The following is a 25,447-nucleotide window of genomic DNA, read 5'->3' as shown; positions in this document are numbered from 1 at the left end:
TTTTTTTCTCACGTGCTCAAATAGGGGCCCGATGGCGCTGCCACCAGTGTGTTCACTTGCCTGCATGCCTGCCTGAAAATGGCGGCGAAACACGACCAGGGCGGTGAGAACATCAAAAAAGTGTGTGTGCCTAAAACAACCACTTGTTTTAATAATAAACAAACTTGGCGAAGCCTGCGAAAACCACACGCGGTTTCAGTTGCCAACTTTCACCGGCAGCGACCAGTGTTGTGGGCATTCATTCCACTGATGGAAGGAGACATAACGTAGACAGAAAAAAAATGTTTTCAAAATTTTTACTCACTTTCCAGAGAAACCGCAGCAAGGTTAGACTTCAGATTGTACGCTTTTTATTGCGACACAAAACAGAAGAGCAACGAAGGACGGTAGACAGTCCTTTTAACATTTCAACTTTTTTCTCGCTGTACCTCGAACACTTCAGGGAACTCCATGAAAACTAGGAGATGATATATCAACACCCTGCTTGTTACGGTCTAAGGGACTTTCTCCTCGCTGGCAGCAAAATTTATTGAAAACACTTCACAGACTACTTTGGTGAAATAGTTATCACTTTACGTGTGCTTAAAGCAGGTTAATTGTAATTTTTATTTCTTCGAAACACAGGTTTTCTTTTTCACAAGGAATTAGAGGTTTGATGACACTGCGGAAGGCAACAAAACTGTTGTAACTTGAGTTTTGTGTGACAGGATGATGCCGCCAGTAAACGTTTTTGGAGCCATGGCCATGCACTCCAACAATTTCATTCAAATCGCTTTATGGAGTTCCTTAGTGAAATAACTATCACTTTGCCTGCACTTAAAACGGGTTCGTTTAAATTTCTATTCAAAGCACAAGCATTCCTTTTTCACAAGCGATTAGATGGTTGGCCGCACTGAACAAGGCAAGAAAAAATGTTGTAACGTTGGCAAAGTATGACGGAATGACGCCACCAGTACATCTTGACTGTAGCAACGCGAGTGTTCCCTCCAGGACTACATTCAATTTGTGGCCGCAGCTTGGGCCGTCATGTTGTCGACACGACTTGCAGCTAGCCGAAGCAGATGCAGCTGCTTCCTGAGCTCTCTGGTACAGCCCGTCGAAGCAGTGTTCGAAAGATTTGTGTTCCAAAGACTTGTGCGGAGGGGAACGATAAAGTCATCCACAAGGTTTTGTCCAAGCTTGAACTGAAAAAGAACGACAAGATAAGGAATATCGCAAAGACTACCTAAACACTGGAGCTGTTTGAGTCCGGGTCGAGGCAATGCAGAGGCGAAAAAAAAACTACCATCATCATGATCGACCTGTGCCTTCCAGCGTGTTGCTTTGCCCTTCCGCCCACTCTTCGCCCTCTTCATGATTTCGTAATTTCAAGACACGTGCAGAAATTTTTTGGCCATGCTTTGCAATAACACGTATAGGTGAAAGAACAAGCACAAAGATAGATAGAGAAAGAGACATAGCGGGAAAGGAATAGAAGAAAGAAGCAAGAAAATAGATAAGCAGAGAGCAAGACAGAAATTGAAACAGTAGGAATCAAAGAATTACAGAAAAAAAGATAGATAGGCAGAGAGAAATAGAGAAAAAGAGACAAATAACTTGATCACGTATCAGAGAGCTTCGCTGCAAATGCCATCAAAAGATAATTTTCTACTACTGGCCAGTTTTTTTTTCTGCATATCGTCGTATTTTAAACGCAGCGTATAGAAAACACCGGGGCCTCTAGAATTACTTATGTGCGTACTTTCTAGTAAAAAAAAAACACCACCTAATACTTACGTATCGATGTTGTTGTACCTTATATATGCAAAATACTTGCTTTTTGATCGACCGCGTTGGCAAATACGAACGCAGCCGCCTGTTACTGATGACCGGGCGTTAAGCAAGTGCATAAACTTTGGCTGTCCGGCAGAATCTCGTGACAGACAGACACACATACATACAGACAGACCGAAATTTCTGCATTCGTATATTCCAAGACAAACTATCACCCTTAAAAATGGTGTAGTATTATTTCCGCCTATGGCATAGGAGAGCAAGGAAGCAGACAAAAGGAAAAAAAAAAGAGGGTGAGGATTATGAACAGGAGCAGGATGAACGGTCAAGCAGCGCACAGCCATGCACGGCACAGTGTATCTAGGAGTGGCGAAAGGAAGTGATGGTGTGGAGAAGACAAAGGAGGAGGAAAATGCCACCAGTATGGCTCATCTTCAGTCAGGTGCACATTTTTTTTTTCACGCGCTACCTGCCTAACAGTGTAGTAGAAGTTTGGCATATGAATTGAGTGGCACGCATTGTTGCGAAATGGCGAAGGTGCGGCGGAACAATGTTGTCTTTTTGTTTTTCTATGCGCACAGGCATTTGCTTGCTACTCCTAACCCACAATAAGGTTGCACGTTATCAAGGGTGACTTATAACAATATGTCAGGTTCAGCACTTTTAGCACTGAGGGTTCAACAATTTTTCAGTCGTGTAAAAGTATGTTTGGCGTGCACTTCAGTAAAAGAAAAGCTAGCCTTTCCTGACATTACTATCTGCGCGTGTAAGTCATGTCGACATGAATACTATTTGGGAACACACTGGGCCCATAAGGGTTCTTATGACAAATATAATAAAAATTAAGAACTCTACCCGAATCGGAAAAATGGTGCCATTTTAATCTTGGCACGTGTGTTCGTGATGTACTATTAAAAAATTTTTGTTTCTATTGCATGGCCAAATATTCCCTTTCAATTTTCGGGCGAAGCAGCAATAATTTAAAAGACCTCACAATGTCCCTCAGAAAGTTTTTTTTTTCGATTAGTGTGATGAGCGCTGTGAAGAACCTCACTATGTACCTCCGTTCATAAACCACAGGTTGGCACGGCAGACGTAGTGCATTTGCGTGTGAACAAACCAAAACATTTGTGAACAACAAAAGGGTTACCGAAAGTCTAACAACCAGAAAAAAATTAAATAAAAGGCCGCAACAGTAAAAAACACTGACATTAAACCTACCGTCAATAAAAATTGGCACATCCCACGTACAGTGGAACTCAATGACATGCCAAGCACGAATAAGGACAGTTGATATGTCACTTGAAAATCAGCACAATTAAAGATCAGCACAAATAATGCCATACATGGCTTCCCTGCCATGAGTACCATGTTTGGTTGTAAAATTTTTTTCGGTGGTCTATTCACGTCACGTGAAACCAAATTTGGTATATTTGGAGCTAGCGAAACGGCCGCAAGCGCACTGTGTGTGTAACAAGAAGTCATGTTTTATATGACACACATGTGCTCATTACCATGTTTGGACTTGTTCTTTACCTTCGTCGTCCGTACACCTCACGTAATACACCATTTGGTATATGTGAAGTTAGCGAAACGGTCGCGAGCGCATCATGGACATGGCATATAGTGCTGTTCTTACGTGACACGCATGTCATGGTTATTATGTTTAGACATGCCATTTACCTTCGTCGTCAATTCACGCCACGTAATACCAAATTTGATGTATGTGAAGCTAGCAAAGTGGCCGTGAGCGCATCATAAGCGTGGCGTGTAGTCAAGACTCATGACTTACACAACATGCATGCCATGATTTCCACGTTAGGGTCTCTCACTTGTGTTCACCATGCAGTAATGTCATAGAATACCAGTTTTGCAATATGTCATGCAAACGAAATCACTGCTGCAACAGCAACACCATGAAATTTAAATCATGACATTTAAATCATGACACACATGTCATGATAGTCATGTTATGACTAGTCAATCATGCTCGTTAAACATACATGTTATGCCATACCATTTTTGGTATCGATACTATTATAGAAACTGCCAGGAGAGCTAAAAGTCGTAGGTAGCTGGATAAATATATAGATGGTGTCACGTTTCTTAAGACAAACTTGGTTTAATGGGTTCGTTGAGTCGACTAGCCAAGCAGCAGCTCAGACAGATCGTCATTGTCTTCTTTCACGCCTGGATCTCAACCAAGCATATCATGTGGCAATAGTCTCCCCTTTGAAAGCATCGACTCGATGCTCGTAAAGAAAAAAAATGACGGCATACACACGCAGATACGGAGAACAAAAAGAAGGAGAGTGCCAGTATTCGCAGCGCAAATGAGGAAATTTCGCCAATGCTTGCGCCAAGCGCAAAAAGAAAAGGCATAAAAACACAAGAGAACACGAACAGCAGCAGCAGCACAATGTCACGGCTTGTCGCAACACGTGAACCACAAGGGCTACTGTGTGAAAAGGGGCTTCAGCCTAACGACATGCACGGATTCGGGCTGAAGCTGTCGACGAGAAGACGCTGCGCCATCCGGAAATACCTCGTAGGTAAGATCTGTGACACGTCTAAGAACCTTGTATGGTCAAAAATAACGGCTTCGGAGTTTTTCGGATAAGCCTGGTCGCCGGACAGGGGTCCACACCCACACTCTGTCCCCAGGGTGGTAGGTGACGTTTCGATGGCGGAGGTTGTAACGTCGTGCGTCTTCATTTTGTTGGTGATTATTGTTTATGCGAGCTGGCTGACAAGCTTCTTCAGCGTATTGAGTGTATTGCTCAGCGTCGGGAGCGATTTCACTGCTTTGGTCACACGGAATCGTAGCATCGAGCATGGTTAGCACATTGCGTCCGTAAACGAGTCGGAAAGGCGGAAATCGCGTTGTTTCTTTCGTTGCCGTATTGTATGCAAACGTGATGTATGGAAGAATTTCGTCCCAGGTTTTGTGTTGTAGGTCAACGTACATTGACAGCATGTCCGCTATGGTCTTGTTAAGGCTCTCTGTCAGTCCATTCAATTGCGGGTGCCATCGTTTTTCGATGACTTGTGCAGCTCAATTTAAAAATGTCCTCCATCATTCGTGCTGTAAATGACGTCCCTCTGTCCGTAATCACGCATGACGGGGCACTATGCCGTAGGACGATTTGGTGCACGAAGAACTGCGCGACTTCAGAGGATGTGCCGTGGGGTAACGCTTTTGTTTCAGCATAACGAGTAAGATAATCTGTCGCAACTATAATCCATTTGTTCCCAGAGGACGACAAAGGGAAGGGTCCAAGAAGGTCCATTCCGACGAGGTCAAACGGTGTCTGTGGTAGTGCGATCGGCTGGAGCAGGCCTGTGTGTCTCACAGGCGGAGTCTTGCGACGCTGGCACTCACGGCAGCCTTTCACGTATTGATGTACACTAGTTGATAGTCGCGGCCAGTAATACTGTTGGCGTACTCTGGCGAGAGTTCGCGAATAGCCCAAATGCCCTGACGTGGGCTCGTCGTGGCACGCAAGGAGGATCTCGTCCCGCATTTCGGTAGGAGAAGGCTTTGTCGCTACCACGGGCGTTTTTCTTGTAAAGAATGCCTCTTCTTAAAAAAAAGACAGTTCGCGAGCAATGTGTCGAGGGACCTGAGAGTTCCGGCCTTCCAGGCAATCAATAGCTGGGCGTAATTCGTCGTCTGCCCGCTGTTTTGACATAAATTCGAAATCGCTGACTGCTCCAAGAAAGGCATCTTCATCCTCGGAGCTCCTGACAGCATGCCCCACAGGCGCTCGAGAAAGCGCATCGGCATCTTCAAGTTTGCGCCCTGACCTGTACACAATCGTAATATCGAACTCCTGCAAACGCAAACTCCAGCGAGCGAGACGGCCGGATGGTTCTCTTAGATTTGCTAGCCAGCAGAGCGAGTGGTGGTTATTCACCACTTTGAAGGGACGACCGTAGAGGTAAGGACGAAACTTGGTCGTCGCCCACACGACTGCGAGGCATTCTTTTTCCGATGTAGAATAGTTGGTCTTGGCTCGAGAAAGAGTACGACTGGCGTAAGCTATTACATATTTAACGCCACCGTGTCGTTGTACAAGGACAGCGCCAAGTCCGACGTTGCTGGCATCTGTATGAATTTTTGTAGTAGCGTCCTCATCAAAATGGGCAAAAACAGGGGCTGTTTGCGTTCTCTATCGTAGCTCTGTGAACGCTGCATCTTGTTCTGCGCTCCAAATAAGGGGAACGTCATCTCGGGGGAGTCGCGTAAGAGGTTCAGCTATCTTCGAGAAGTTGGCGATAAATCGGCGATAATACGTGTAGAGCCGAGGAAACGGCGTACTGCTCTTTAATCTGATGAAACAGGGAAGGCGGCGACAGCAGCAGTTTTGTCTGGATCAGGTCGCACTCCATCCGCACTAATGACATGTCCCAGAAATTTCAGCTCTTCGTAGCCGAAATGGCATTTTTGGGGTTTCAGCGTGAGTTTAGCTGTACGAGTGGCGTCCAGAACCTTTCTCAGACGCTTCAGATGTTCTTCGAAGCTCTCGGAAAAGATGACCACATCATCGAGGTAGACAAGGCAGCTTTGCCACCTCAAGCCAGCGAGAACTGTGTTCATCATCCTCTGAAAAGTAGCTGGGGCAGAACAGAGGCCGAAGGGAAGAACACGGAATTCGTAAAGTCCGTCTGGAGTCACAAACGCGGTGTTGGGACTCCGGGTCCTGCCGGTCTCGTTTTCGGTAGCTGGCCCCGTCGCAGGATCCATCGTCCAACAATTCAGCGAGAAGAAGCGCCTGAACGAACAACAGAAATTAATTTACATGTGGAGAAGTGATCAACTGATCCAAAGAGAGAAGAGAAAGCGATACAAAACGTCTTCGGCATTTTATAGCGCCGCGTTGTAGACACTGGGCGCATTGTCCGCATCGTCAGCCAATACGGTGGCCCCGGCACCTCGGCCACGAGGGAGGGGGAAACACCTCTCACAACACATGGAGTGGCACAACCTAACACGATGACCATATATGGTCCTGGCGCCCTAAAAAATGCCCATAGTCACGAACGCACAGCAGATTCCGGAATTCTCCCGGCGAGAGGGGGGGAGCCTGAATGGGGAGGTGGGGGTCGACGACACAGTCGGTCAAGAACCGGTTCTCCCCGCAACTCCTCTTGCTTGGTTCCCTAGGGTCGGTCGTAACAGTCTCTCGCGCGGGGGGGGGGGGGGGGGTAAAGATCTCGATGGGCTGAGGTTTGCAGCCACTGTCCGGAGAGATCAGCGCCGGCAGTCGGTTTGGTGACGACCGTCTTTGATGAAGTAGAGGGCACCACCTGCTTCATTGTGGGCTCAACAGACATCACATACGCACATGAAAACACAACTACTCAACCGGTGAGCGCCGGACAATTCCGCCAAACTCCACCAGGCAATTTTCCCCTTTTAATACACAATTTATTCGAAATGTTACTCATACGTTAAGGTGACACAAAACAACAACACTGGAAGCACACCGAACCCGAAACCCTGGATAGCCGTGTCTTCAACGTTTTCAAACAAGTACACCTAAAAGAGTAAAAACAAACAATCACTAGCCCTCGTCTAGGTCAGGAAAAAAAATGCCAGAGTTCTCGAGACATCCTCTCGCATCAGGGACATCGACTTAAGCCATCAGCGTTGCCATGGAGTACACCCTTTTTGTAGCGTATTTCAAACGTATATTGTTGCAAAACGAGGCTCCAACGCAGCAGGCGGCCGTTCTTAGAGGACATGGTCTGTAGCCAGGTGAGAGGACAATGGTCCACTTCCACAATGAACTTGCTTCCGGCAATATAACAAGCCAGTTTCTGGACTGCCCAAACCAAGCACGCACATTCCTTTTCGCTAGCGCTGTAAACCTGCTCGCGAAGGGTGAGTTTCCGGCTAACATAGAGGACGGGATGCTCTTCATTCCCCTCATCCCTTTGACTAAGAACTGCCCCCATGCCTCTATCACTAGCGTCGCATTGGACTATGAAAGGCCTCGAGTAGTCCGGTGAACTAAGCAAAGGTTGGCTCGACAAGGCCGCTTTCAAAACGCGGAAAGCCTTTTCTTTCTGCTCATCCCAGTCGAACATTTGGGGCTCGGTCTTGCGCAACGCGTCAGTAAGAGTGCTGGCAATGTCGGAATATCTAGGGATGTACTTACGATAGTAACCAGCTATTCCAAGAAAAGCCCGAATATCGGTTTTCGTTTGGGGCTGGGGAAAGTCTCGGATAGCTGCCACTTTCATTTCAGAGGGACGGCGATGCCCTCGGCCGATAACATGCCCGAGATAGAGTACCTCTGCTTGCGCTAGCTGACACTTGGGCACCTTTACCGTTAAACCTGCTTCGCGTAGGCGTGTCAGTACTGCTCTCAAATGCGCCAAGTGTTCTGGCCAGGACGAGGAAAACACGGCGACGTCGTCCAATTAAGGCAATGCGAAGTCCTCTTGACCCCGCAAAACCTTATCCATTAAGTTTGAAAAACAGTAAGGCGCGTTCTTTAGGCCGAAACTCAACACTTTAGGGCGGAATGTCCCCAATGGTGAAATAAATGCAGCATACCGGCTCGCCCTCTCGGTGAGCGGCACCTGCCAGTAACCTCTCACTAGGTCTAGCGTTGAGATAAATTCCGCGCTGCTTACCCTCTAGACGCGTTCCTCAATGTGGGAAATTGGGTATGTCTGATCCTTGGTGATTAGGTTTAACTTACGATAGTCTACGCAAGGACGCGGATCTTTGCCGAGTACCTCCACAAGAATTAACGGGGAAGTGTAATCACTTTCACACGGCTCAATCACGCCCAATTCCAGCATCCTGTTAACCTCTGCTTTTATTAGCTCAAGCCGGCGAGGTGACACCCGATACGTCTTAGATCTTACCGGTTCCGACGAGGTAAGCTCTATGTCATGAGTGAGGACGGATGTCCGGCCTGGCTCGCTTACAAATCTGTCCTGAAACTCGGTCAAAAGACCACGCAATTCCTGCTTCTGCTTCATTGTCAGTTGTGACTTTGATACCAAACCCTCAACTCTTTTCTCGATCGGGACTTCGTCCAATTCGGGAGCTAATTCGGGGATTTCTGCCGGAACCTCTTCCGGAACATTTAAAGTCATGTTCACGATGGCTTCCCTCTCTTTATAGGGTTTGAGTAAGTTGCTATGATACACCTGGTGTACCTTACGACTTCCTAGTAATTTTACCACATAGTTGGTGTCACACAATTTTCGAGTAATTTCGGCCGGGCCGACCCATTGCACTTCAAGCTTATTCTTTTGGGAGGGCCTCAACAACATGTCCCTGTCTCCTACAGCAAAGTGTCGCGCTTTAGCTGTCCGATTGTAGTAAAGCTTAGCCTTCTGCTGTGCTTTGGTCATCGCACTCTCGGTCAGTTCTTGGGCTTTTGTTAGACGATCCAATAAGGTGAGGACATATTCCACTACTACAGGATCATCACCCTGACCTTCCCACGACTCTCTCAGCATACGAAGAGGAGACCGCAGTCTGCGGCCGTAAACAAGTTCCGCTGGCGTAAACCCTGTTGTCTCATGTGGTGCAGTTCTTAGTGCAAACATCGTTGCAGGTAAGCACATTTCACAGTCAGTTTTTCGTTCAAAACATAAGGCTCTTAACACTCGCTTCATCACGGAGTGAAGCTTTTCTATCGAGTTCGACTGCGGATGGTAGACTGAACTATGCAATAATTTCACGCCACACCGCTCTAGAAAGGTTGTCGTTAAGGCACTCGTGAAAATGGTGCCCTGGTCTGATTGTATCTCGGCAGGAAAGCTTACCCGGGCAAACACGGACAGAAGTGCGTTCACTACTTCCACGGAACTTAGCTCTTTTAGCGGGACCGCCTCTGGAAATTTAGTAGCTGGGCAGATTAAGGTCAGGATGTGACAGTAGCCTGAAGTTGTCTTGGGCAAAGGACCTACTGTGTCAATTACCAACCGACGAAAGGGCTCCGTGATTACGGGTACCAGCTTCATTGGAAATTTCGCCTTATCTCCCGGCTTACCCACTCGCTGACACACATCGCAAGATTTTACAAACCTCTCTACATCTTTAAAGCATCCAGGCCAGTAGTATTCCTGTAAAAGACGATTTTTCGTCTTCTTTACGCCTAAGTGGCCTGACCATGATCCTCCATGCACCAAACTAAGCAAATTCTGACGATACGCCTGAGGTACGACTACCTGGTCAAACTCTACTCCTCGCCTATCTAGATATTTTCGATAGAGTATGCCGTTCCTCTCTTGGAATGTCACATTTCGTTTGGCGATTCCCTCTTTCGAACTGTCCTGGAATTGCTTAAGCGTCGGGTCCCCCTTTTCTTCGGTTATTATTGAAGTGGGGCTCACCTACAGCAGCCGACTGAAATGATCCGAAGTTGGCATGACACGCAACTCTTTCGTATTTCCTAGTACCTGGAATGTGTCACCCTCTGTGCTATCCTCTGTACTACCAGGAATCGGCTTGGGAGCAACGGCGTTTTCTATTTGCTCGGTCAACGAGGCGTAATTGACCTCTTCTAATTCAGGAGGAGGTTCATCTTCGCCTTTAGGAATGGTTGCCTCCGCGACTACGGCTTCTGCAGCCTGTTCTCGCACAAGTCGATTTGTTACCGTGGTGTCCAACTCGCAACCAGGCCCGTTGTCGATTTGAGGCTTGTTTGCCGCAGTGAATGTTGCTCTCGCAGCCAGCGCACGTGCCTTCGATCTAGTCAGTGCCTGCACTATGCCTTCTCTCAACGTTAGACCTTTCTCCTTCAACATTTGATCTGACTTATTTGAAAATAAGTAAGGATACTGAGGAGGTAGATATGGCGATACCACCGCTTCCGTTTCCAACGTACCAAATGCGCCTTTAAGGACAACTTTAGCTACGGGAAGGCACTGACTGTTTGCTTCTACGGCTTGTCTAATCCAGACACAGTCTCCTGAATACTGTCCGGACTGAACAAAGGACGGATGAACTACGTCCATAGTGGCTGCAGAGTCTCTAAGAACCAGACACTGCTTGCCGTTCACGGTAAGGTCGTACATATAGGGTTATAACAACTTCATGTTCTCGTCGGCTTCATTTATAGATAAAAAGGCCACCTTTTCTTTCGGGCAATGTTTCGCGAAGTGCCCTGTTTCGTGGCAATTGAAACAAGCCGCCGGTTTTTTCGCCTCAAATTTCCTTTTGCTTGCCTCTGCCGACGCCCCATGGTTAGATGCCTTGTTTTCCTCACCCTTTTGTGCGAGACTTGTCGGTTGTTTTCTAAACGGCGCCTTATTCGGTAGCAGGAATTTTCCCTTTTAGGCTCGCTGTTTGCCCCGAGGGCGCGGCGCGTAACGAATTCTTCAGCGAGCTCTGCGGCTTTCGTTACGGTGTTTACGTCCGGTCTATCCTGCACCCAGAACCTCACCTTTTCTGGTAACCTTTGTTAGAATTGTTCGAGACCGATACACTCGAGCACCTTGTCATGATTCCCATACGCCTTTGCCTCTTTGAGCCACTCCCCCATGTTGGCCATTAACTTGTAAGCAAACTCCGGGTATGAATCATTGTTCTCTTTTACGGCGTTGCGAAATTTTTGTCTGAAACCTTCCGCTGACAACCTGTATTTCTTGAGAAGGCTCGACTTTATCTCACTGTACTCGTCAGCTTCCTCTTTCGTGAGGCGCGCGATTAATTCTGAGGCCTCCCCCGGAAGTAGGGACAACAAGCGTTGAGGCCATGTATCCTGGCTGAAACCTTGCCTTTTACAAGTTCTCTCAAAGTTGACGAGGAACAGCCCAATGTCCTCCCCTAGCTTGTACGATCTCATTAGGTCCGTCATTTTGAACCTGACCCGCTCTGCGGTACCGGATTCCTCGCTGCCTCCTGCTCTACTATTATGGCTAATCTCTAGCTCGAGGCGCTTCATTTCAAGCTCGTGCTTTCGCATCTTATCTACCTCGGCTTCTGCCGCTTTCCTTTTGGCCTCCGCCGCCTTTCCTTCGGCCTCGGCCGCCTTTCTTTCGGCCTCTGCCGCTTGCATCTCCTGAATCTCCTCGACACATTCTGACAGCTCGTCATCCTCCGCCCCCAATGCGAGAATCGCCTCTATCAGCTCTGGCTTTCTTTGAGAGTCCGACACCTCCAGATTCAACTCCCTTGCAAGTAGCAACAACATGGACTTTCGCAGGGATTTCAGATTCATGGCTGCCTCCAGTACCGCTGTCTCTGTTCCACAAAGATTCCTGTCCTGCAACTAATTAACCTTGACGGCAACGACAGCTCTAGGTTCCTGCCTTGCCTCAAGTTTTCCGTTAACTTAGTCTACAAATAAAAGTTCAAAAAGCTCTTATACGGAATCCTGCCCTGCCACTGTTAACCTTGACGCCACTGACAGAAATAGCTTAACCAAGCTATCACACAATTTCTGCCTGACGCAAGTTACCTGTTAACCCAATGACCAAGACTGCCTCTCTCTACCAGCTTTTACTTAACCCATATAGTAAATGCCTGGTAAAATTTAACAGACAAAGCCGGCACTCACCCGGTTCGCAGTCATGTCTCCGGCGTCGTGCCTCTCAGAAGTGCCGTTCGATTCCCTCTAGAAGTCGATGAGCTCGTGTCATCCTTCTCCTGTCGTCCCGTTGTTGGACTTCGGGCTCACTCCGTCCAGTGGTCGCTTTCGGGGTTATCGGCATCCCACCGTTGCCACCAGTTGTTGGGACTCCGGGTCCTGCCGGTCTCGTTTTCGGTAGCTGGCCCCATCGCAGGATCCATCGTCCAACAATTCAGCGAGAAGAAGCGCCCGAACGAACAACAGAGATTTATTTACATGTGGAGAAGTGATCAACTGGTCCAAAGAGAGAAGAGAGAGCGATACAAAACGTCTTCGGCATTTTATAGCACCGCGTTGTGGACACTGGGCGCATTGTCCGCATCGTCAGCCAATACGGTGGCCCCGGCACCTCGGCCACGAGGGAGGGGGAAACACCTCTCACAACACATAGAGTGGCACAACCTAACACGATGTCCATATATGGTCCTGGCGCCCTAAAAATGCCCAAACATGGTCACGAACGCACAGCAGATTCCGGAATTCTCCCGGCGAGAGGGGGGGAGCCTGAATGGGGAGGGGGGGGGGGTCGACGACACAGTTGGTCAAGAACCGGTTCTCCCCGCAACTCCTCTTGCTTGGTTCCCTAGGGCCGGTCGTAACAGCGGTTTTCTCTCGGTCTCGTTCATTCACTTCAATTTGCCAATAGCCACTTTTTAGATCGATGGACAAAAAATACTTCGCGCGTCGTAATCTGTCGAGAGAGTCGTCGACCCGTGGAAGCGGGTAAACGTCTTTTTTCGTGACGCTATTAAGCTTCCTGTAGTCAATACAAAATCGCAGCGTACCGTCTTTTTTCTACACTAGAACGACTGGCGAGGACCAAGGGCTGTTGCGCGGTTGAATAATCCCGTCATCGAGCATATCTTTTACTTGTGTCTGAATAGCCGCACGTTCTTTGGAAGAAACGCGATAAGGCTGCTGCTGGATGGGGCGGACGTCATCGTCGGTAATAATTCAATGCTTGGCGAGGTGTGTTTGACGGACTTTGGAAGAAGAGGCGAAGCAAGACCGAAACTCCCTTAAAAGGTCATGAAGTGCAGCCTTTCTTTTGTCTGACAGCGTCGAATAATTGTCGATGTGGTCTAGAAATTCTTCATCCTCATGCGTTTCCTCGGACGCGAAGCACTCCATGACGTCGGCAACAGGGTCTCCATAGGTTACGGTGGTTCCGCGGAAAAGATGCCAGTGCTCGTAGTTGAAGTTCGTAACTAGTATTGGCGACTGCCCGTTACGGACACGCACAACACTTCGGACGGCACATACACCTTGGAGTAGCAGAAGTGATAGGTTGCTTTCAGCCACCACGTCACCGTCCGGGAGGTCTTCACAAATGACTTCGATGGGAACAGTCGCTCGAGGCGGCAGCGTCACACTGTCGTCAGCAACAAGCAGCGCAGGTCTACGGCAGTTATCAGCGTCTCGATCTGGTGCGCCTTTAGTCGAGAAGGTCACAATGCGCTGACGAAGATTTATGATGGCACCGTATTCCCGAAGGAAGTCCATGCCGATAATCAGCTGACGTGAACAGTCGCGCAGAACGAGGCAGCTGAGCACAAACGTTGACGCACGAATTTTCACTCTTGCCGTACAGCGACCCAGTGGTGTTACAACGTGTCCTCCAGCAGTTCGAATTCGCGTTTCATTCCACGACGTATTCACTTTCCCGAGATATTTTGCTAGCCTCCCGCTGATAATCGAATTGTCTGCACCAGTGTCTATCAATGCATTGACCTGAAAACCGTCAATCTGCACAGGAATGTCAAGTGACACGCGCTCACTGGGTTCTGATGTGGATTTCGGCGTTTCCTCGATACTGCGATTATTCTCTGATTGAATGTCTTCCGTGTTGCGTGCAAGCGTCGATGGGAGGTCTTCAGCACTTTGAGTCCCAGCGACCTTGCCCCCGAAGGCCGCTGCCTTCAGTTTTCCCGACGAGGGCTTGGAGAGCGTTCCCGTGCCGTCACCTCGAAACGTGGTCCAGTGGCTGTGGGTCTCCTCGGAGATGGTGACCGCGATTGCCGTCGTGTAAAGGGTGCACGCTGTTGCGCGAGATACTCTTCGATATCCCTCGGCCTTTGACCAATCTGGGGACGAGGTGAATTGACGGAAAATCCACGCAGGCCAAGTTGCCGGTATGAGCATTCGCGGAAAATGTGACCAGCCTCACCGCAATGATAGCAGAGGGGTCGTCTGTCCGGCGTACGCCAGAGATCAGACTTGCGCGTCGGTGCACGGCGACCATCAATGTCCAAACCAGCGTGAGCCGACTGAATCGCGACTGACGGCATCATTGTCTGGATCGGGACGTATGGCACTGTCTGAAGCGGAACGTGCGGCACATTCTGGATCGGGACGTGTGGCACTGTCTGGATCGAGACGTGCGGCACTGGCTGGGTCGGACTCCTTGACCAGAACGAGGAGCGGCAGATCGCAAGGCTTCCGCGTACGTATGACGGCGACTGTCAGTATACACAGGAGCCATTTCCGGATCAACCGACATCGGCGGAAAACGATGGGCGTGCAACACCTGTTGGACCTCGTCACGGATGACACTGGTGATAGAACCAACGTCGATTTGCCTTGTCCCGTACATCTTTTCCATTTCTTCCCGGACGACAGATCGGATGATTTCGCGAATCCATTCGGGGCTCTTGCTCTCAGGGGTGGCGAAAATTTCAGGAGTTGAGGCAGCATTCACTTGACGGTAAAACAGGGCAGAACGTTGGTGCAGTACTTGCTCCATTGTTGCCGCTTCAGTAAGGAACTCAGCAACACTCTTGGGGGGGACTACGCACCAAACCAGCAAAAAGTTGTTTCTTCACACCACGCATGAGGTGGCGCAACTTTTTTTTCTTCTGCCATAGCAGTATCTGCTCGCTTGAAAAGCCGTGTCATGTCCCCAACGTACATCGAGACGGTCTCGTTTGACATCTGGATGCGTGATTGTAGTGCATGCTCCGCCCGTTAGCAGCGGTCGGGACTCCTGTAGGTCTCCAGAAGGCGACGCTGAAACTCGCGCCAAGATGTCAGAACATCATCCCTGTTCAAAAACCACGTCTTGGCACCGTCCTTCAGGCAAGTGTACACGTTCCGGAGCTTCGCGGCGTCATCCCAGTAATTTATCACTGCGACACGTTCGAACTCACTCAGCCAGTCGTCAACATCTTCATGCTGCTCTCCATGAAAAGGGCTAGGCATGAGCGGGTTCTGGACGGCGCAGAAAATTGGCGTGGAAGGTGTCGGAGCTTGCACGGGATCTTGCGTCGAAGTCATAGTCGCTGCGTCAGTGGTTGGTGTTTCAGGTGGTAGGCCTCATTGGTGGCGGCTTACTCTGTGAACAGGAGTGTCCACGGGGGCAGGGCTTGTGTTCCGGCTGCTTGGTGGGGTCTTGGGCATCGGGTGGATCGTGAGACGTTGTACCCAGCAACTTCACCAGTCTTGTCACGTTTCTCAAGACAAACTTGGTTTAATGGGTTCGTTGAGTCGGTTAGCCAAGCAGCAGCTCAGACAGATGGTCGTTGTCTTCTTTCACTCCTGGATCGCAACCAAGCATATCATGTGGCAATAGATAGATAGATAGATAGATAGATAGATAAATAGATAGATAGATAAATAGATAGATAGATAGATAAGCTCAAAGTCGCCGAAGTTTGCAAAAAAATGCTTCGCACTTAAAAGCATCTGACGTAAAGGAGAAAATTAACAAGAACAAGACAAGAGGCCGTTACCCAGAACAAAATACATGCAAGACTACAGCGCCTTATGAGCGGTAAAGTGGCAGTGCGGAGTTGACCACGCGGCATATGTGGCGGCTAAACGCCAGAATCGTTGTCTACCAAAGGTGGAGATGCATTTACATACGCGGGTTGTCAATGTCACAAATGATTTACGGTAACACCTCGAGTAACTCCATATGCAAGTTTTTGGGTACCTAAATATAGCATGTATATATAGTAACACTAGTAATACCGAAAGATCCCATCGGCTTAACCTTCTCGGCAGGATTCACTTCACGGAGATGCTTATAGATTCTTTCTTCCATGCAGGGAGTTGAACCTTTACCGGATCGCTTAGCAGCGTTACACTTCACAAGCATGACAAAGACAGAGAGTGTCCCGCGTGAAATGGTAAAATCAACGAAATGAGGTTACGTTGAATAACAAGTGACCTGCATACAAGATCAGATTGCCATATAAGAAACGACTGACCGGCGGCAATCCCACGAACGTGAGAGCACCAATTGAAAAACGGCGCACATAGGTAAACACATGGCCAGTATAGAGCTTCAATAATCGAATTCTCGTACAGGCGAGTTTCTATGCACTCCAGCCTTGTCCTACACACACTACGTTCTTGCGCCAGTGATCCGAATTTGGTGGAACCCTTCACTGCAGATCGTGTACAGTCGCCTGCACCTGGTTTTCAGCGTACTATGCCACCGCCACCAGCGAGATCTTTAACTCACGGAAGCTTCCTTCAACTTCCCGAGCGCATCCCCATTTATGAGCGAAGGTGCACTCACGTTCCCCATGGCCGCATGAAGAGCAACAAACGCCGGCACTTGCTTGAGGAGGACCACCTTTCGCGAGGCGTGTATCGCAGCGATGGGGCCGTCCGCACACAAGGCGTCGCCTAGGCAGTGCTCTGCGCGGTAGTTCCAACGGCACGTGAAGGTGAATATTCCTTGAGGATATCGGGTAAAGAAGACGTTCAGCAGGTCCTGGTCTGCATAAACAATGCGCTCCTGGAACTCTTCGAGCAGGCGTATCATGTGGTCCTCCAGGTTAAAGGCACGCATACGCGTTAGGTTCATCATCATCAACCCCGAATTCAGACCTGCGCAGTCCAAGAGAAGCGAAAAAGAATTACGAGTGAAATTTTTCCTTACTCAGATAGGTAGATACCCACAGCCACATTGTGAAAGGGCACAAGGCCTGAGAGCTCCCTGCTAAGTTACACCCGTAGCAACATACGGTGGTTATACCGAGACACAGATGCGTCGGCTTAGAAAAGGGCTTGGTAAGGAATCCCAAGTGGATCGGACGTGTTTATTACAGACCTTAAGCCCCACAGGACAATTCGGTAACATGAATGCATAGTTGTGGCATGTAGGCGCGCATAGTCTTATTTTGAAGCTCCCAAATATCCTATTGGCCAACGTAACAAATATGTTGCTGCGATGATACTGTGACTGCCACTAACGTTATACAGTCACGCGAAAATGAAAAAAGCGTATTGAGTTCCTAGATCATGGCTCACTCTCTCTAAAAAAAATAAATGGTGATAGTCATCTAATAACGTTCTGGTGTACAAGTTATAGCACGCACTTGTTCTTTTTACGCGATACTTTATTCGCGTGCTAAAATGTACTTCAATGAAGAAGTAGTGGGCCATGCAAAGTTTGGCAGACACATGTATCGTCAGTGCTAAGCACGAGGCGCTTGGGACGGACGTTGTCACTGTTCTTGCTGGCTAGGCCTACGCTCATGTCCTGTCTTAAAAAAAAGTTCTACTCGTCAGGCTGTTTCAGCTCTTTATTATAGTTGGTGTAGTTTGCTGAGTCTCCTACCAATCCTGGAGTTGCGAAGGTGGACTCTAGCTGCCGCCACAACCACCGAATATGCGACATGACCACTGCAGATGCCTCACACTCTCGTTTTAATCTCTCAGTTAGTTACGTCACAATGTGAAATAATTTACGTTTGTTTCCTGCTTACAGGACCTCAAGATTCAAGATGTTTTGATGGCGTTTGTTATGAATAGTGTTGAACTATATAAAACTGTTTGAACCATGCCCGACTAGTTTTCTTCATTAATGTATTTAGCGTGCATATATTTCACCATAAATACAATTTTGCATATATAGATACTAAGGGTTGAATGTACCGGCATGCTTCGCCAGTCGCTAATGCTGTTCAACAATTTTTCTTGGAGTCAGCAGCACTTCGTTGTTTTAAACAGGGGTGAAATGAATTCTCGCGCTTGCAGGGAACGCATTATACCCCGTTTAAGTTATGCTAAACTAGCTGCCTTTAATAAAAGTACGACGCCAGCAGGTTACCCTGTTTAAATTTACCTGTTCCTTCCTATGCAGTGTCAGAAAACTGCCTGATATGACACAGAACCACTGCACCGGCTGTGGGAATTCGTAATATATAAACTGGGATGGTTAAAATCAACTTCGCTTACCTAAAGGAGGTACGTATGGGCGGCGAATCTTTTCTCTTAAGTAGCAGTTGTTTTTTAAGTGCTCGGTCTCAGGCGCCATACCAGCCATCTGCCATTCGTTCATGGCGTAGAACATTCTCCAGAAATCTTCGATAGGGTGAACGAATACGACGTCCGTGTCGGCGTAGAGGACGGCATCCACATCGGGAAGCATGCTCTGCGAAAATAAAGTTGAGGAATACAGAGTCCGAATACTTTTCGGCAAACCAGTCCGTTTCCTTGCTAGCGCTAGGAAGGGTGCACTGCAATATTTTGCTTATCACCGAGTGTGGTTTATGTACTCACTCATAGAAAAACAATATATTTCGAATGTCGGTTTGCTAGGTGAGTTGGTAATGCGTGAATACGGAGAACTGTGCCATGTAAACTGGGACAAGCAAGACACAACTAACTTGGAGTTAACACAAGAATAGGAAACAAAAATATAAAGAATATAATAAGAAAACCACGTGAATGATTAAATGTATTCGTCTATAAGTAGCACGAACACACAGGCAACACACAGGCAACACGAAGTGTCTGTGTGTGCGTGCCGTCTCTCTTGCGGGTGTGCGTGCGCGCTGCTGCTCCGTCGCTCTAAAATGAACGAACTCTCCATATAAACAAGTTTTGAAGTTTTGATAATATAAATCATACAGTGCTTTTTTAAACGTTAAACCCCAACAATTACTGTTATATATAATAATACAAATCTCAGCGAATGCGGCAGGAATTACCAAGTCTCAGCCTGCAGTGCAGAAAAGATTATTTCGATCATCAACTTGGAACTTCTCAGAAAAGAGTGTCTGCCAACGTCCATTTAAATTTATGCAACAGAGGAAATGAGTTTTCAAGGCGTAACCTAAATGTAGTCCTGAGTGCTATTCTTCCTAAGGATGACAAAATATGCAAAACAGGGTTTGCATATGATTGAGCCCACGAATCGACAAGGCTTGTCTTCTTCAAGATTGAAACTAATCTTCTTTACGTTCGAGCCTCGAAAAACTCACATGAAGAAAAATAAAGAGAAGTAGCTGTCGCGGGAGTACAAGAGAACAATTTTGATAATGAGAAAAAATTATACAAGCAGTGACAAACATAAATATATTCACAAAGTATCAACAAATATTATGAATTATGTCAGCGAAGTTGAGAAGAAGGCCATTCCAACTGACACAAGTTCTGGGTATGAATGAGTCATGATAACATTCAGTATGACATGATGGAATCCCAACTTTAATGTGGTGATCAATGCGAGCTGATATATATGAGAATCTTGTGAGTAACTTGTTTTCAGGTAGTTATTATAGTAAACTTTAGGAAAAAGATATAATGAAGCTACCGACCTGCGATGAAAGAGAAGGACTTCACACTCTCCAAATGTTGCAATATACAGGTAAAAAACTTAACTCTCTTCAAATGTTCAAAAATATTTTTTTTTTCGCAAGCAGCAAGTCTCTGGCTTTTCAGTTTCACTGAATTACGCAAACAAAATTATAGTAAATAGGTGGGGCCACAAGGTAGAGGCTCTCTGAAGGTCTGTAATATACCGCAGCCCGATGGCCCTCTTTCTGTGCCGTGTGTTTGCGTAAATGCAAGAAGAAAATTGTTTTTCAGAACCTAATCACTCTCACGAAATATATAATATTCACCAGTTCAAGAAAGAGCATTGGTGGAGCGTTAAATATAATCATGTGTGTGATACAATCTGAAGTGCGCAGCACATACCGGTAAGAAAAGCCTCTGAGTAGCGCATGGCCTGAACAATGGTTTCCACTTGTGCCCGCTTCCTTTGGGGAACCACAAAGGCACCACGTCACAGCTGACACGCTTTTTCACATTATCCGGCCAGGAGGAGTACTTAAAGGAATAAAGGTGTGTCAGGTCATGAAAGAAAAAAGAATAGCAAGCGAAAATGTGAAAAAAAGTGACAGCTTTGTCGCATAGGGGAAGCAATGAACGCGATAGCAACAACTTGGAAGGTCGTGCGCAAATTGGCAAGCAGATCGAGACATGCCCCACGATTCTCACGCACAAAGGATGCACAAAACGTACTCACAGGTAAAGATTAACGCGAATATGCGTCTCAGTTGTTACTTCGCTGTGTCTGAAAAGCGCGCCCCTTTTCGCAAACTGAGGCTGTTTAACAATTTCAGTGACCTCTGTGTGCCCTATAACTACAACAGAATCGTTCCAGTGCAAGCCCAACGCCTACCAAGGCGTAAGATCCTCCCCACTGCAATATAACGGCGCGTGATCGAGCTAACACCCCCTTATTTTCTACGCGGACCAAAGTACGCGTGAGAGATGAGAGCAGCCGCGCGTTTACTGCGCCATCTTGCTGATAATGCTGAAAACACGATAGTTCCTCCCCCCCTCCCGAGATACCCGTCAACAGCGGTAAGTGGTAGCTATAAATAGCTTGCCGTTCGAACGTTGACGGAGGTACCTCTCGGTGGCTCAGTAGTTAAGGTCTCGCATTCATGACGCGGAGGTCCCACGTTCGATCCCGCGCGCCAGAGTCTTTTTTTCTTGGATTTCTTTTCTTGCATTTTCATATATATATATATATATATATATATATATATATATATATATATATATATATATATATATATATATATATATATATATATATATATACAATAGCGCTGCATAGCATCGACGCCGACGCCGGTGCCGAAATCTAGCAGAGTGTGTGCATATGATCGCTATCGCAATAAAAACTAATATTCTCCACGTAGGGCTCATTTTCGCCGCATGCCAACTTTGAAAGTTCAAGCGAACGCCCCTCCACCGTTGCTCTGGAGGCCGTCGCCAATCGGTTGAGAATAGCCATCACACGTATTGTAGCTTGTACGTTGCGAGATTTGACGCGGGTGACGTCACTGGCACCGAGCGCACAGAAGGCGCCAGCGAACACCGTCATGAGAGCGCACAGGGCAGCGCACTCTATGAGAGGCCCAAACGAGTGTCCTCACTCTTTTCCTCCACAGAGACAGAAAGTGCTGTACACTAATGTAGGCTAGTCTTGTACATAGATATGCCTATAAAATTCCCATAATTCCTACCTTTATTTACAGTAAACATAAATGCGTTCTATGGTCTAAAAGACATTTAAAGCATCCTAATTAGGTATCACATGGGGAAACTGAGTATTCTACTTCCTAGCATACAACTTGAATATTACGCACCCAACAAACGTCATTTTCTTATGGTGACTTGCACCAGACATATAGACCCTTTTATGTCATTTCAGAGGATAAATGCTGTTTTCTTTTTGTTTTTTTACCTATAAACAGTGCCAGCTAATGTTTTTCTTACAATAATTCCATATAACTTAGACATCGTATACCACCATTACCTAGATTCATTACATTTTCATTACGAGGACCCTTTCAATTAGGAGAATTTAAGTGGACGATTGCTACCTGTGTGGTGCTATTGACCTCTATTTTTACAGGCTTGACTGAGAGGCATACGTGGCCAACGCTCGCCATCTCGGCAGACACCTGCTACGGGTAAAACACGTGGGAGAGAGGTGATGGCTCTAACTTTGGCATCTGTGCCATTTTTACGGTAAGCAGAATCTTGCCAAAGGAACTTCAACCTGTCGTTTTAAATTTGTCTTGTTTTTGTTTCACTCAGCCGTTTGAGGTTTTACAGATGCAATCCTTACTCAAATGTTTGCACGACAAGCCCATTCGTTTGAATGCAAAACTTGTCGACGGGTTCTATTCCTAAAATATTACATTGCTGATCTCGAGTAAAGTGCCGGCTGTTCTGAGCGTGTACAGTTCTGTCTTAAGCTGAAGAAGCAATGTTTCTGCGAGTGTGATCATTATTTGAGATTTTTTACACTATATGGAACCGATGCACCGAGACTAGAGTTATATATGCGAGCCTGTTTTGCCACAAATCGCTCAACAGCACAGCAGTTTTATGGCTAAGTTTAAAACGCCAACCATGATTGCGATAACACGTAGTACTTTGCCGCGAGTTTCGAAGCATAACGAATCACCGAACGAGATAAATCACGTTACGGAGAAACATTGCGTTGGGTTCTTCATCATCATTATCATCATCATCAGCCTGACTACATCCACTGCAGGACAAAGGCCTCTCCCATGTTCTGCCAGTTAACCCGGTCCTGAGCTTGCTGCTGCCAATTTATACCCGCGAACTTCTTAATCTCATCTGCCCACCTAACCTTCTGTCCCCCCCCTACCCCGCTTCCCTTCTCTGGGAATCCAGTTTGATTCCCTGTTGGAGTTAGAGCATCCGCCTCGCATGCAAGAGGTCCGTGGTTCAAATCCCGGTGCGACGCAGTTCCCAACCGGATAAAAAATATCCGTGTGGTAATGGAACTGCATTGAGAGGCCTGGGGTGCGGCCTCACCGGTAACCACCACCGGGAATGCACTCCCTCACCAGAGAAGGATTGGCCACCCTGGTGCAGTATGTGGCCACTACCTCCCACATGCATACGTCAAATTTGTTGGGTTCTTAGCTATATAGTATATGTGACATTACGCAGTGGAGGGTGTGCTGTCGTGATTCGATTCAGATAACAATCAAATTTGCTTTAGGTCTAGTGAGTGTTACACTTATTCCTCTCCATTGGAAGAAACAATATTGAGGCGCATTGCTTCGCTTGAGGAAAATGAAGAGAAACATTGCTGCTGATCTAAGAAGTGGATGTTGATGATGGAGCGAATCTAGGTCCTAATGTCCATAACGTATACGTTCAAGTCACCGGCTAGTATAATGCAGATGCACGTTCGGGTCGACAGCCGCATGAATGGACGGGTGGATGTACGAATGGCCGGACGAACAGATGGACGGATGGACAGATGCACGGATGGAGTATGCGTCTATTTTTAAGCTATATGCGCGATATATACTCGCTGTACACGTAAATGCACACTGATGTTTCGCACCTGCGCTTCGACTAGGGACGATGGCGAGCCTGGACGACAACGGTCGGTCATCATGAGCGCCCAAGGGGACTCGCTTCTAAAATTCGTCAGAATCACTCCTTTACTCAGACCTTCAATGCCGAAAGTTCATCTGTGTCATGTTTCACGAAACAGTAAAACAATCGTAATTGTAGAAGGCTTTGTCAGATATATGCAGGCTTACCTCTTTTCGCATTTTCTCCTCGTTCTGCTTATCTGCGATGATGATAAGGTGCAGCCTTGTGTAGGAGTAAGCTACGGCTGACTTGACAGTAACGATGCCAAGATTAAAAATATCCTCGCACATGACGAACGCCATCGTGATTTTCTCCCTGCGAAACCAACGAGACGTCAGATGCGATGTTATGTTTAGTCGCGAAGAAGTGGTCAGGTGTGCGAGAGGGGTGCGTACCGTAGAGTGATCTAATGAATCAAGGCGTAATGTTGCACGGGCTAACGTCAGTATGCGAAACGGAAAGTGTAACGTTCCGTTTGTTACACTCAAAATACGGCACTTGCTATGTCGCTTGTTGGTGGAATATAGTATACGCACTTGGCAGCACTACGTACTACGGTGCAGTGCACGTTTCACTTGCAATGACTCTAGAATATGCCTTGTATTGAAACCTGAATAAGAGTACTGCAACGGAATAGGCAAAATCAATCAAGATAACTTGAGGGGAACTAACCGAAGCTGCAGAGTAGTGCTGTTGACCTTGGTTGGAAAAAAGAACCGCAACTACAAACACTGCAATTTTTAACTTGTAAAACCTTAAGCTTCCGCTGAAGAGAATATGAACATACAAACAGTGCAATTTTGTGGTGCTTATTTCATGCCATAGGTGCAACCACAAACAAAAAAACAAAAAAAAACAAACAAACAAATAAATAAATAAATAAACAAACAAACAAGAACTATGGACTGTCTCCCCGAAGGAAACCCTGATGGGGAGCGAAGCGGCAGCGGTGCGCACAGCACTGACCTGGTTGAAACAGGCTTTGACGCGGGTGCCGGAACAAACAGTGCGATTTTGTGGTGCTCATTTCATATCATATGGGTACACCCCCTCACACACACACACACACACACAAACGGAACCCTGATGGGGTGCGAAGCAGCAGTGGTTGATGATGATATATGGTGTTTTTTGGCGCAAGGGCCATTTGATGGCGAAAGAGCGCCAGTTCATGAGACAGGAATGTGGACAGTGGTTGTGATTAGCGGCTGTATAAGGGCCGAAAAATTCCTCGCAGTAAAGCGGGTAAAACATACAAGTAATAAAATCATTACCATGCCGTGAAAGGTGTGTGTGATGTGTATAGGTGACAAAAGTTAGTGATAATGAAAAACGATGGTGGACATGTATGGCATTAGCACAAGTGCCTCACTCGTTCATACCCTTGCGTCCAAGGGCCATGAGGCAAGTGCTTTCCTGTGTAGCCACCGCAGCAAAAACCTCTCTAGAGAGGTCGTGCTACGGTATGCCTGGGTATATGATATGAAAATTATTAATTTCCTTTAAAAACGCTAATAATGATTTGTGACTAAAAAGTGGTTCCCTACCGACGAACATTGCAGGGTGTAAAGGTATATGTTGTCGGTAGGATAGTGGAAAGTGTTGTCTTCTTAGAGCATCTAAATGTTTACATTGAATTAAAACGTGAAGAACTGTTAATGCCTCACCACATTTATCACACAATGGTGGATCACCACCGGACAAAAGATGTGTGTGTGTGTCGTGTATGTGTGTCCTATCCTGAGTCTTGTTAGTGTTACCTCTGTTAAACGTGATTTTGCTACTGGTGGCCAATGGCCAAGGTGTGGCTTGATAACGTGTAGTTTGTTTTGCGTGTGTGTATCCCACTTGCTCTGCCAGTAGTCCCTGAGTTTTCGTTTGAGAGACGG

General features: G+C 47.0%; 1 protein-coding gene across 1 annotated transcript; it reads right to left on the bottom strand.

Annotated features, from left to right (window-relative positions):
* Nucleotides 1-327: 327 nt before the first annotated feature.
* Nucleotides 328-23,864, bottom strand: LOC119168419 (glucoside xylosyltransferase 2). The gene is made up of 5 exons (XM_075866752.1): nt 23,726-23,864; nt 20,313-20,444; nt 18,567-18,762; nt 16,900-17,213; nt 328-1,184 (listed from the first exon to the last, which is right to left on the bottom strand). Exons 1-5 carry the CDS (start codon nt 23,858-23,860, stop codon nt 999-1,001), a joined length of 963 nt encoding a protein of 320 aa, XP_075722867.1. The 5' UTR covers nt 23,861-23,864; the 3' UTR covers nt 328-998.
* Nucleotides 23,865-25,447: the final 1,583 nt, after the last annotated feature.

This window comes from Rhipicephalus microplus, chromosome 6 (genome assembly GCF_043290135.1).
Source record: "Rhipicephalus microplus isolate Deutch F79 chromosome 6, USDA_Rmic, whole genome shotgun sequence".
In the NCBI taxonomy this organism is placed as follows: domain Eukaryota; kingdom Metazoa; phylum Arthropoda; class Arachnida; order Ixodida; family Ixodidae; genus Rhipicephalus; species Rhipicephalus microplus.
Note: the sequence above shows the minus strand (reverse complement) of the source record. Positions and strands in the feature narration are given on the sequence as shown.

Excerpts from the sequence above, each read along its gene's own strand:
- LOC119168419 (XM_075866752.1), bottom strand. The coding sequence starts at position 23,860 with ATGGCGTTCGTCATGTGCGAGGATATTTTTAATCTTGGCATCGTTACT. Across the intron at positions 18,763-20,312 it reads CTCAGAGGCTTTTCTTACCG|AGCATGCTTCCCGATGTGGA; the intron begins GTATGTGCTGCG and ends TTATTTTCGCAG. Across the intron at positions 17,214-18,566 it reads CCCATACGTACCTCCTTTAG|GTCTGAATTCGGGGTTGATG; the intron begins GTAAGCGAAGTT and ends TGGACTGCGCAG.